The sequence below is a fragment of the Mandrillus leucophaeus genome, unplaced genomic scaffold, assembly GCF_000951045.1.
Source record: "Mandrillus leucophaeus isolate KB7577 unplaced genomic scaffold, Mleu.le_1.0 Scaffold75, whole genome shotgun sequence".
Taxonomy (NCBI): domain Eukaryota; kingdom Metazoa; phylum Chordata; class Mammalia; order Primates; family Cercopithecidae; genus Mandrillus; species Mandrillus leucophaeus.
Window position 1 is genome coordinate 4,637,428 of NW_012108141.1, and position 13,225 is coordinate 4,650,652.

Sequence of the window (13,225 nt, forward strand, 5' to 3'; positions counted from 1 at the left end):
AACAGACAACCAAACACTGCATGTTCTCTCTCATAAGTGGGAGATGAACAATGAGAACACATGGACACGGGGAGAGGGATGGGGAGCTAGGGGAGGGATAGCATTAGGAGAAATACTTAATGTATGTGACAGGTTGATGGCACATGTGGCTTGAAACAAATCTGCATGTTCTGCACATCCCATGTTCTGCACATTTATCCCAGAACTTAAAGTATAATTTAAAAAAAGGGCGGGTGCAGTGGCTCAGGCTTGTAATCCCAGCACTTTGGGAGGCCAAGGCAGGTGGATCGATCTACCTGAGGTCGGGAGTTCAAGATCAGTCTGACCAGCATGGAGAAACCCTGTCTCTACAAAAAATACAGAATTAGCCAGGTGTGGTGGCATGCACCTGTAATCCCAGCTACTCAGGAGGCTGAGGCAGGAGAATCGCTCAAACCCGGGAGGCGGAAGTTGCGGTGAGCCAAGATCAGGCCATTGCACTCCAGCGTGGGCAACAAGAAGGAAACTCCTGTCTCAAAGAAAAAAGATTTATGCTGTGCTGCAGTGACCCTCCTAGGTTTCAAAGAGCATTCTTATTAAAAACTATAAAACCTCAAATGAGGCTCATCTTCTACAGTAGGAAAGATTTGACTTTCCGAGAGGGAAAGAAAGGGAAAGAAATATAAAAAGTAGAGCTTTCTGGCCGGGTGCGGAGGCTCACCCCTGTAATCCCAGCACTTTGGGAGGCCGATCACGAGGTCAGGAATCAAGACCATCCTGGCTAACACAGTGAAACCCCGTCTCTACTAAAAATACAAAAAGTTAGCCGTAGTGGCCGGTGCCTGTAGTCCCAGCTCCTCGGGAGGCTGAGGCAGGAGAATGACGTGAACCCGGGAAGCGGAGCTTGCAGTGAGCTGAGATCACGCCACTGCACTCCAGCCTGGGCGAGAGAGTGAGACTGTCTCAAAAAAAAGAAAGTAGAAATTTCTGCCATATTCTATGATATACTCAAAATGGTATAAAAGTTATTACTCTCAATTTTTCCATCTTTTAATCTCTCTCTACCACCACCCCCTTCCCCATGAGATATAATAGAAAAGAAGGCATGATTTGAATTTTTTGGTAAAAATCAATATATTATATTATTTATTTATTTGATATGGAGTTTTGCTTTGCCGCGCAGGCTGGAGTGCAGTGGGGCAATTATGGCTCACTGTAGCCTCGACCACCAGGGCTCAAATGATTCTCCCACCTCAACGTCCTGAGTAGCTGCGACCACAGGCATGTGCCACCATGCCTGGCTAATTTTTTAATTTATCTGTAGAGATGAGGTCTCACTATGTTGCCCAGGTTGAATATATTATTAATAATTTCCTAGCAACAGGATTCCATTAGGAAATCTTGTGTTCCTGAATTATCCTTGTAGCCAGTCGCTGAAAGGACCCATACTTACCTATATAGCTTGTGGGAAATTAGGAAAAGCTGAGGATGGGGAGGTGAGAGCACTAAGAGGAGGGGGTCCAAAGGACCAGAGGTGAGGGGTGGACTTGGTAAATTTAAGTAGTATGTAAATGAGATAAATTATAAACCTTTGAAATTCATATCTCATGAATGAAAAGTTGATTTATGTGATAGGTATTTGTCTAGGGCCTACTATGTCTCAGTCCCTTGATAAACTGTTCAAATTTTAAAACATTCTGTGAGCTGTAGTGCCGAGACAGAAACTTGGACATCATGAATTTCAAAGTCGCTACAAATAATTCTACCCATTATATTGTTTTTAATAAGGAACGTGTGAGACATAACTCCTGCAGAATCACAAATAAATATCTTTTTCCAAAGCATTGTTTAACAGTAAATACTGATTGAGTTTTATGACTGCAAGCCATTTTGCCTTCATATTGTTAACTAATGTGCACAATTTCCTCTTGTCATTATAAGGTGTTTTCCTGGAAGTCTGAATCCTTTGTGCTATTCTAACTGGCTCTTGTTTTCCTAATCACGTTTCCTTAGCCCCCACCATTGAGTTTGAAGAAGCTGCATACCAAATCCGGGAACCCGCAGGCCCAGATGCCATTGCAATTCTGAACATCAAGGTGATCCGCAGAGGGGATCAGAACAGGACCTCCAAGGTTCGCTGCAGCACGCGGGATGGCTCTGCCCAGTCTGGTGTGGATTATTACCCAAAGAGCCGAGTTTTGAAGTTCAGTCCTGGTAATTGAATGCCAACCTCAACCTCTGGGTTTTACTTAATAGAGGGGCAAAAATCTTGTATTTGAATAAAGGAATAAACAGATAAATGAAAAAGGAAAACAGTAGTTCCAATAGCATAAAGCATTTTTAAGCACACATTTGAGATTGCAGGTCAAATTTCTAATTTGTAAAAATGACATGGGGAAAAAAGAAATAGGTCTCTTACTCTAGACCACACTGGGCATTTAGGTTCATTTAAAAGGATTTTTTGTTAGCCTAAGATTTGGTTGAATGATAGGACCACTAGCTTAAAAAAAATATACACATAACTGTCACCATTCAACAAATATTGCTGCAAAGTGCTGTGCTGGGTCTATCAGGGATTACTATATCTGAAAGGCACAATCCCTGCGTTCAAGTGGTTTAATATCTACTAGGAAACAGGACACCCAGTTTCGGACTTCCCAAAACAAAATTTATATGGAGATGAGTTTGGGAAAAGAGAGAGATGGAGTTCAGGTCATAGATCACAGCTTAAAGGTCTGTGACCTTCCACTCTCCCCCTTCCAGAGGACGTTTAAGTATTAATCTGATGGGGAGAATAAGACAGGAAAAGGGTTGAACTGTATGCTAGGTTTTTTCATAGAACTTTCTGAAACCTAACTGGTATAGTTCCTGAAACCATTTGCAACATTGCCAGAGGAGGGCAACAGTGCTATGGGAACTTTTCAGAGCTGTCTTGGCAAGTGGAGGGAGAAAATGATGCCCTCAGAAATGATGGGGGTTGAAGGGGGAGGGTCTCTATTTTCTCTCCCCACACCAGAGCTTTAAAGGGCTTCTGGCTCCATCCCATCTGTGTCTGATTGATGTTTGCTGGAAAGCGAGATGCTTTCCTTCCATATCTCCACACGGACCAGTCTTTCACTTTTCTGCGTGAAGATCTGGGGAAAGGATAGGTCTAGAGGGAGCTTAGCCCAGATGTCTGTAGACTACGAAAGGGGCTTTAACTTCACTGAGGTATTTGCACCTTCAGAAACTCACCTTACAAAAAAAGGAAGTGGGTCTTTTTTTATATATATACTTTAAGTTCTAGGGTACATGTGCACAACGTGCAGATTTGTTACATAGGTATATGTGTAGCATGTTGGTTTGCTGCACCCATCAACTCGTCATTTACTTTAGGCATTCCTCCTATTGCTATCTCTCCCCCAACCCCCCACCCCCCTACAGGTCCTGTTGTGTGATGTTCTCTGCCCTGTGTCCAAGTGTTCTCATTGTTCAATTCCCACCTATGAGTGAGGACATGCAATGTTTGGTTTTGTGTCCTTGTGATAGTTTGCTGAGAATGATGGTTTCCAGCTTCATCCATGTCCCTGCAAAGGACACAAAGTCATCATTTTTTATGGCTGCATAGTATTCCATGGTGTATATGTGCCACATTTTATTAATCCAGTCTATTATTGATGACCATTTGGGTTGGTTCCAAGTCTTTGCTATTGTGAATAGTGCCACAATAAACATATGTGTGCATGTGTCTTTATAGTAGCATGATTTTTAATACTTTGGGAATATACCCAGTAATGAGATCGCTGGGTCAAATGGTATTTCTGGTTCTAGATCCTTGAGATATTGCCACACTGTCTTCCACAATGGTTGAACTTTTTACACTCCCACCAACAGTGTAAAAGCATTCCTATTTCTCCACATCCTCTCCAGAATCTGTTGTTTCCTGACTTTTTAATGATCGCTATTCTAACTGGTGTGAGATGGTATCTCATTGTGGTTTTGATTTGCATTTCTCTGATGGCCAATGATGATGAGCATTTTTTCATGTGTCTGTTGGCCACATAAATGTCTTCTTTTGAGAAGTGTCTGTTTAAATCCTTTGCCCAGTTTTTGATGGGATTGTTTATTTTCTTCTTATAAATTTAAGTTCTTTGTGTATTCTGGATATTAGCCCCTTGTCAGATGGATAGATTGCAAAAATTTTCTCCTATTTTGTAGGTAGCCTGTTCACTCTGATGGTAGTTTCTTTTGCCATGCAGAAGCTCTTTAATTAGATCCCATTTGTCTATTTCGGCTTTTGTTGCCATTGCTTTTAGTGTTTTAGTCATGAAGTCCTTGCCCATGCCTATGTCCTGAATGGTATTGCCTAGGTTTTCTTCTAGGGTTTTTATGATTTTAGGTCTAACATTTAAGTCTTTAATCCATTTTGAATTAATTTTTGTAAGAGGTGTAAGGAAGGGATTCAGTTTCAGCTTTGTACATATGGCTAGCCAGTTTTTCCAGCACCATTTATTAAGTAGGGAATCCTTTCCCCATTGCTTGTTTTGTCAGGTTTGTCATAGATCAGATGGTTGTAAGTGTGTGCTGTTATTTCCAAGGCCTCTGTTCTGTTCTACTGGTCTATATATCTGTTTTGGTACCAGTACCATGCTATTTTGGTTACTGCAGCCTTGTAGTATACTTTGAAGTCACGTAGTGTGATGCCTCCAGCATTGTTCTTTTTGCTTAGGATTTTCTTGTCAATAAGGGCTCTTTTTTGGTTCCATATGAACTTTAAAGCAGTTTTTTCCAATACTGTGAAGAAAGTCATTGGTAGCTTAATGGGGATGGCATTGAATCTATAAATCACCTTGGGCAGTATGGCCATTTTCACAATATTGATTCTTCCTCTCTATGAGCATGGAATGTTCTTCCATTTGTTTGTGTCCTCCTTTATTTTGTTGAGCAGGGGTTTGTAGTTCTCCTTGAAGACGTCCTTCATGGCCCTTGTAAGTTGGATTCTTAGGTATTTTATTCTCTTTGTAGCAATTGTGAATGGGAGTTCACTCATGATTTGGCTCTCTGTTTGTCTGTTATTGTTGTATAGGAATGCTTGTGATTTTTGCACATTGATTTTGTATCCTGAGACTTTGCAGAAGTTGCGTATCAGCTTAAGGAGATTTTGTGCTGAGACGATGGGGTTTTCTAAATATACAATCATGTCATCTGCAAACAGGGACAATTTGATTTCCTCTTTTCCTAATTGAATACCCATTATTTCTTTCTCCTGCCTGATTGCCCTGGCCAGAACATTTAATACTATGTTGAGTAGGAGTGGTGAGAGAGGGCATCCTTGTCTTGTGCCGGTTGGTTTTCAAAAGGAATGCTTCCAGTTTTTGCCCATTCAATATGACATTGGCTATGGGTTTGTCATAAATAGCTCTTCTTATTTTGAGATATGTACCGTCAATACCTAGTTTATTGAGAGTTTTTAGCATGAAGAGATGTTGAATTTTATTGAAGGCCTTTTCTGCATCTATTGAGATAATCATGTGGTTTTTGTCATTGGTTCTGTTTATATGATGGATTACTTTTATTGATTTGTGTATGTTGAACCAGCCTTGCATCCCTGGGATGGAGCCAACTTGATCGTGGTGGATAAGCTTTTCGATGTGCACTGGATTTGGTTTGCCAGTATTTTATTGAGGATTTTCGCATCCATTTTCATCAGGGATATTGGTCTAAAAATCTCTTTTGTTGTTGTGTCTCTGCCAGGCTTTGGCATCAGGATGATGCCAGCCTCATAAAATGAGTTAGGGAAGATTCCCTCTTTTTCTGTTGTTTGGAATATTTCAGAAGGACTGGTACCAGCTCCTCTTTGTACCTCTGGTAGAATTCAGATGTGAATCCATCTGGTCCTGGACTTTTTTTGGTTGGTAGCCTATTAATTATTGCCTCGATTTCAGAGCCTGTTATTGGTCTATTCAGAGATTCGGCTTCTTCCTGGTTTAGTCTTTGGAGGGTGTATGTGTCCAGGAATTTATCCATTTCTTCTAGATTTTCTAGTTTATTTGCATAGAGGTGTTTATAGTATTCTCTGATGGTAGTTTGTATTTCTGTGAGATCGGTGATTGGTGGTGATATTCCCTTTATCATTTTTATTGCATCTATTTGATTCTTCTCTCTTTTCTTCTTGCTAGTGGTCTATCCATTTTGTTGATCTTTTCAAAAAACCAACTTCTGGGTTCCTTGATTTGTTTGAAGGGTTTTTTGTGTCTCTATCTCCTTCAGTTCTGTTCTGATCTTAGTTATTTCTTGCCTTCTGATGGCTTGTGAATTTGTTTGCCCTTGCTTCTCTCATCCTTTTAATTGCGATGTTAGGGTGTCAATTTTAGACCTTTCCTGCTTTCTCTTGTGGGCATTTAGTACTGTGAATTTCCCTCTACACACTGCTTTAAATGTGTCCCAGAGATTCTGGTACATTGTGTCTTTGTTCTCATTGGTTTCAGATAACATCTTTATTTCTGCCTTAATTTCGTTATTTACCCAGTAGTCATTCAGGAGCAGGTTGTTCAGTTTCCATGTAGTTGTGTAGTTTTTGGTGAATTTCTTAATCCTGAGTTCTAATTTGATTGCACTGTGGTCTGAGAGACAGTTTGTTGTGATTTCTGTTCTTTTACATTTGCTGAGGAGTGCTTTACTTCCAATTATGTGATCAATTTTAGAATAAATGCAATGTGGTGCAGAAGAATATATATTCTGTTGATTTGGGGTGAAGAGTTCTGTAAATGTCTATTAGGTCTGCTTGCTGCAGAGCTGAGTTCAAGTCCTAGATATCCTTATCAACCTTCTGTCTCGTTGATCTGTCTAATATTGACAGTGGGGTGTTAAAGTCTCCCATTATTATTGTGTGGGAGTCTAAGTCTCTTTGTAGGTCTCTAAGGAGTTGCTTTATGAATCTGGGTACTCCTGTATTGAGCATATATATATTTAGGATAGTTAGCTCTTCTTGTGGAATTGATCCCTTTACCATTATGTAGTGGCCTTCGTTGTCTCTTTTGATCTCTGTTGGTTTAAAGTCAGTTTTATCAGAGACTAGGATTGCAATCCCTTCTTTTTTTTGCTTTCCTTTTGATTGGTGGATCTTCCTCCATCCCTTTGTTTTGAGCCTATGTGTGTCTCTGCACATGAGATGGGTCTCCTGAATACAGCACACTGATGGGTCTTGACTCTTTATCCAATTTGCCAGTCTGTGTCTTTTAATTGGGGCATTTAGCCCATTTACATTTTAGGTTAATATTGTTATGTGTGACTTTGATCCTTTCATTATGATGTTAGCTGGTTATTTTGCCCATTAATTGATGCAGTTTCTTCATAGCATTGATGGTCTTTACAATTTATCATGTTTTTGCAGTAGTTGGTCCCGGTTGTTCCTTTCCATGTTTAGTGCTTCCTTCAGGAGCTCTTGTAAGGCAGGCCTGGTGGTGACAAAATCTCTCAGCATTTGCATGTCTGTAAAGGATTTTATTTCTCCTTCACTTATGAAGCTTAGCTTTGGCTGGATATGAAATTATGGGTTGAAAATTCTTTTCTTTAAGAATGTTGAATATTGGCCCCAAGTCTCTTGTGGTTTGTAGGGTTTCTGCCAAGAGATCTGCTGTTAGTCTGATGGGCTTCCCTTTGTGGGTAACCTGACCTTTCTCTCTGACTGCCCTTAACATTTTTTCCTTCATTTCAACCTTGGTGAATCTGACAATTATGTGTTTTGGGGTTGCTCTTCTTGAGGAGTATCTTTGTGGTGGTCTCTGTATCTCCTGAATTTAAATGTTGGCCTGCCTTGCCAGGTTGGGGAAGTTCTCCTGGATAATGTCCTGAAGAGTGTTTTCCAACTTGGTTCTATTCTCCCCATCATTTTCAGGTACACCAATCAAATGCAGATTTTGTCTTTTCACATAGTTCTGTATTTCTTGGAGGATTTCTTCATTTCTTTTTAGTATTTTTTTCCTCTAAACTTGTCTTCTCACTTTATTTCATTAATTTATCTTCAATCACTGATATCCTTTCTCCCACTTGATCAAATCGGCTACTGAAGCTTGTGCATGCATCACGAAGTTCTCGTGCCATGATTTTCAGCTCCATCAGGTCTATACTGTTTATTCTAGTTATCCATTCATCTACCCTTTTTTCAAGGTTTTTAACTTCCTTGCGATGGGTTAGAACATGCTCCTTTAGCTCGGAGAAGTTTGTTATTACCGACCTTCTGACACCTACTTCTGTCAACTAATCAAAGTCATTCTCCATCCAGCTTTTTTCCATTACTTATGAGGAGCTGCGATCCTTTGGAGGAGAAGAGGCACTCTAGTTTTTAGAATCTTCTACTTTTCTGTTCTGGTTTCTCCCCATCTTTGTGGTTTTATCTACCTTTGGTCTTTGATGCTGGTGCCTATAGATGGGGTTTTGGTGTGGATGTCTTTTTTGTTGATGTTGCTGCTATTCCTTTCTGTTTGTTAGTTTTCCTTCTAATAGTCAGGTCCCTCTGCTGCAGGTCTGTTGGAATTTGCTGGAAGTCCACTCCAGACCCTATTTGCCTGGGTATCACCAGCAGAGGCTGCAGAAAAGCAAATATTGCAGAACAGCAAATATTGCTGCCTGATCCTTCTTCTGGAAGCTTTGTCCCAGAGGGGAACATGCCTATATGAGGTGTCTGTCGGCCCCCACTGGGAGGTGTCTCCCAGTTAGGCTACACAGGGGTCAGGGACCCACTTGAGGAGGCAGTCTGTCTGTTCTCAGAGCTCAAATGCCATGCTGGTAGAACCACTGCTCTCTTCAGAGCTGTCAGACAGGGACGTTTAAGTCTGCAGAAATTTCTGCTGGCTTTTGTTCAGTTATGCCCTGCCCACAGAGGTGGAGTCTATAGAGGCAGTAGGCCTTCCTGAGCTGTGGTGGACTCTGCCCAGTTCGAGCTTCCCAGCCACTTTGTTTACCTACTCAAGCCTCAGCAATTGTGGATGCCCCTCCCCGCTTCCAGGCTATAGCCTCGCAGGTCAATCTCAGGCTGCTATGCTAGCAGTGAGCAAAGCTCCGTGGGTGTGGGACCCCCCCGAAGCCAGGCATGGGAGAGAATCCCCTGGTCTGCCCGTTGCTAAGACCATGGGAAAAGTGCAGTATTTGGGCAGTGTCCCATTTTTCCAGGTACAGTCTGTCACAGCTTCCCTTGACTAGGAAAGGGAAATCCCCTGACCTCTTGCAGTTCCCGGGTGAGGCAATGCTCCGCCCTGCTTCTGTTCGGCCTCCATGGGCCGCACCCACTGTCCAACCAGTCCCAGTGAGATGAACCAGGTACCTCAGCTGGAAATGAAGAAATCACCTGTCTTCCGTGTCAGTCACGCTGGGAGCTGCAGACTGGAGCTGTTCCTATTCAACCATCTTGGAATGGTCCCCCAAAGTGGGTCTTTAAGGCTTGAACCCTCACCCATTCCAGGTCACTCACCCTCCATGTTACCATCTTTGTGGAGCCTGGCTTAGTAGATAACCTTGAGCCATTGCTTCTCAGGAGACAGCTTTGAAGGGTATCTGTATGTGCAAGCCCTTACAGCCAAACACGAGCTCATGCAAAAGTGTAAGGGGGAAAGAAAAATTAAGCAAAAAAACTCATAACCAGGGTGAAGTGTATTTTGGATCATAGATTTTTATTACTGCCAGCCAGTGTCAGGCAGGGGCCATTAATCCTCATATGGTGTTGAACAGTAAATCTGCAATACTGAGCCTCTACCACAGGTGGAATTTGGTCTGTAAAAAAGATTCCTCACTTGAGATGTGGCTAAAGTGATTAGCAGCCACTGCATTTAGAGAACACTGCTAAAAAGAAAGAACATATTTTAACATGATGTCTCAGCAGTGCCAAGCTGCACTCTCTTGGGTATGTTTCCTAATGAAGCCTTTGCTCTCTTTTTGTTCTGTCCTTGTTGAAGGTGTGGATCATATCTTTTTTAAAGTTGAGATCCTGTCCAATGAAGACCGGGAATGGCATGAATCTTTCTCATTAGTCCTTGGCCCAGATGACCCAGTGGAAGCAGTTCTCGGGGATGTGACTACTGCCACAGTGACGATTCTAGACCAGGAGGCAGCCGGGAGCCTCATATTGCCAGCACCACCCATTGTGAGTTGCTTGACCCAAAGGATTGCTGTTTTACGTCTCAGTGACTAGTAGATGAGAACTTGAGAGAAGTACTCTATTTCTTTATCCTTCTAACACAGTGGTTCGCAACCAGGAGCCATCTTGCCTTCCATTCTCCCCCTTCCAGAGGACATTTAAGCAATGTCTAGAGAAATTTTTGGTTGTCACAGTCGTCACACCAGGTGCTAGTAATAGTATCTAGTGGGTAAAAGCCAGGGATACTCCTAAACATCCCATACTGCACAGGGCAGCCCCCAACAACAAAAGGAATTATTTGGCACAAATGTCAATAGTGTTGAGGGTAAGAAACCCTGTTCTGACCTAAAAGTGAGACCAAATCCTGTTGGTGTCTTAGTCTGATAAAGATAGAAAATATAATACAATTGATCTTCTCATTTCTTTGATGGGACTTAGAAGAGTAAGAACGTAATACTACGTCATATCTATTGTCCCACTTACTCACCATATTTATAGAATTCAGTACCTACAGGAAGGTAGTACCAGATTTCCTAACTTGGGGTGAATAGAATGAATGCACTGTCCTTACAATTAAGAGGAAAACACCTAGAAGTTGCCGAGGAAAGTGTAACCCGTAATTGTGAAGCAATCAGAAGTCTTCTAACTTCTGCTAACTAGTCTCATATGTTAGAAAAGAATGACGATTATTTCCAAATGTGTCTCTTATTTGGCCATGGAAGAAATATACCACCTCGATGTACTCTTATTTTGCCAAATGTTCTACTATATACCATCAACTATTTAATGCAACTTTAAACTAGCAACTGTTATTCATTACACAGCTTTGGTTTCATTGTGCAGGAAAGTCAGAGTATTTTTTTACATGAGTGATAGGGCTCTGATTTAGGAATAAAATTAAAAGTATAGTAAAGCTTCTAGCCCAACCAGTAGAAGGATCTTCTCCACCACTAAAGATCTACAGTATCTTTTAAGGATGCCTGGCAAACAATTATAAAAACTTCTCCTGTTATATTTTAAAGAATCCCTAGACACTAAGAGATCTTGTGGATCTCTAAAGAAGGGGGCCTTAGTTCTCTGATCTTGCTGATACCCAACCTGAACTGAAGCTTTGTTGCTCTTTCGCAGGTAGTCACACTTGCTGACTATGACCATGTGGAAGAAGTTACCAAGGAAGGAGTCAAGAAATCCCCCTCCCCAGGCTACCCGCTGGTCTGTGTCACCCCCTGTGACCCTCATTTCCCCAGATATGCTGTCATGAAGGAGCGCTGCAGTGAGGCCGGCATCAACCAGACATCTGTGCAGTTCAGCTGGGAAGTGGCTGCCCCCACTGATGGCAATGGGGCCCGGTCTCCCTTTGAAACCATCACCGACAACACACCATTCACCAGTGTCAACCACATGGTAGGTCTGGGGGTCTGGACCTGGTTCTCCCTCCCTGGGTGAGAACTGGTGTTCTTTGTTACTCAGATAATCAAATTCCTTATGGTCCATGCATGGCATTTGGAATAAAACAAATAAGCAGGTGCACAGTCTTTTTACCCTTATACATAAGAAAAGATTATATGCTGTAATAGAAACCTAAGCTAGTTAGAAGACCTGTTTGCAAATCCTGGTGCTGCCTATGTTAAACTAAGTAATGTTAAGAGGTTGCTTAATCTCTCTGAGTCTCAGTTTCCTGATCTTCAAAGTAATAATTCTTCTGCTTAGCTACTTTACAAGGTCATTGAAAAATGTGACCTATAAATGACAAAGTCAGTGAAAAACTCCAAGTAGGCACTGTTTATTACTATTAACGTATCTTCAATCGTTCAATAAGTATTAGCACATAAACTCCTTACGGACATGAACCAAATTTCTACCACATTTCTATAATGCGGTAGAAATGTGGCCCAAAATGGCCAGCACATCAATGGCACATAGAGGGGACCAGTTATTAAATAAAAGAATAGAATGGTTGCTGAATGATCAGCACTTTACAAAGCTCTATGGGAGGCCATGAAAAGACATTGTGCAGCAGTTCCTGTCCTCGAAAAGCTTAGAGACCAACACCCCTGACACCATCAGAGAACAATGGATAGTATGTTTTCCCAACCTTAACAAACAGTCCACCACAGTGATCCTGCACATCACACTGACAGAACTGATTCTCTTCCAAAAGTGAGCTGAAAGCCATTGAGATTCAGGCTTAGTATAGTACCTGGTGTGTGGTAAGCATTCAACAATTCTTGCCTACAATTGTATCAGTGAATGATTTTAGACATCAGAGATATCTTTCAGACCAAATTTCTCTAGATTTTCCTGTTTATTCCACAGTTTATTCCCACTGTAATAAGAGCTTCACTGGGAAGGGATAATAGCAGAGGAAAGCCGTTGGACATAGATGGGAGGCTTTGGATAATGCAGGGTCATTCATACCCACTCTCTTTGGCACAGCTTGTTCAGAAAGGCCCGAAGAGCAATTCTTTTGCAACATAACCTAGCTCAAATTTAAATAGTCTTCTCTATCATTAAAAAATCAACATGGCAAGACTTACCAGCTTGTTGTTTCTTAAGTATCTATTTCTCTCTTCAACAAAACCGTAAAGGAGGTTTGATCTGGTTGGAGCCAAATGTACATTTTTAACAGATAAATTTATGAGTTTATGCTTCAGGTTTCCTTCTTGCAATGAATTTGTGACTAATACCCTTTACCCTAGATTCCTTTGCTTTGTCTTGATTTCTTCAATTATTTATTTAATGCCATTCTATTATATGCATTCTTGTAGGATGCTTCAAATCCCTTCTGTACTAAGTTCATGTATATATAAATATGTAAAGCATTGGCAGCTAATTTTAAAAAAAGTTTAATGGAAAAATCTTCTTTAATTTTTAAAGGACTTCAGGGAAAATTGTTTTCATGGGTAAAATTTGTAAGTTTGTGTGATTGCTTTCTGGGAGGTCTGTGGCACACAGAACTACTGATTAATTTTTCTTGTTATATACTTCCCTATGTAAATGCATACATTTTCATAAAGAGTCCTGGTGACCTACATTGCCTCTGCACAGATTGAGTTAGGCACTTTTAGGGCTTCTGTATGTTTGGGGACTTGGAGGAATCTGTGGAAAGACCTTCAAAGGCTAGAAAGTGTCAGA

The 13,225-nt window shown here is 41.2% G+C and overlaps 1 protein-coding gene across 1 annotated transcript in view; it reads left to right on the forward strand.

Annotated features, from left to right (window-relative positions):
* The window catches only part of FRAS1 (Fraser extracellular matrix complex subunit 1), a 452,220-nt gene that overhangs the window by 403,517 nt on the left and 35,478 nt on the right, over positions 1-13,225 (forward strand). The window contains exons 61-63 of the mRNA XM_011966222.1: positions 1,993-2,193; positions 9,909-10,096; positions 11,219-11,494. Coding sequence (XP_011821612.1) covers positions 1,993-2,193; positions 9,909-10,096; positions 11,219-11,494 — 665 coding nt within the window. The remainder of the gene's footprint in view (positions 1-1,992; positions 2,194-9,908; positions 10,097-11,218; positions 11,495-13,225) is intronic.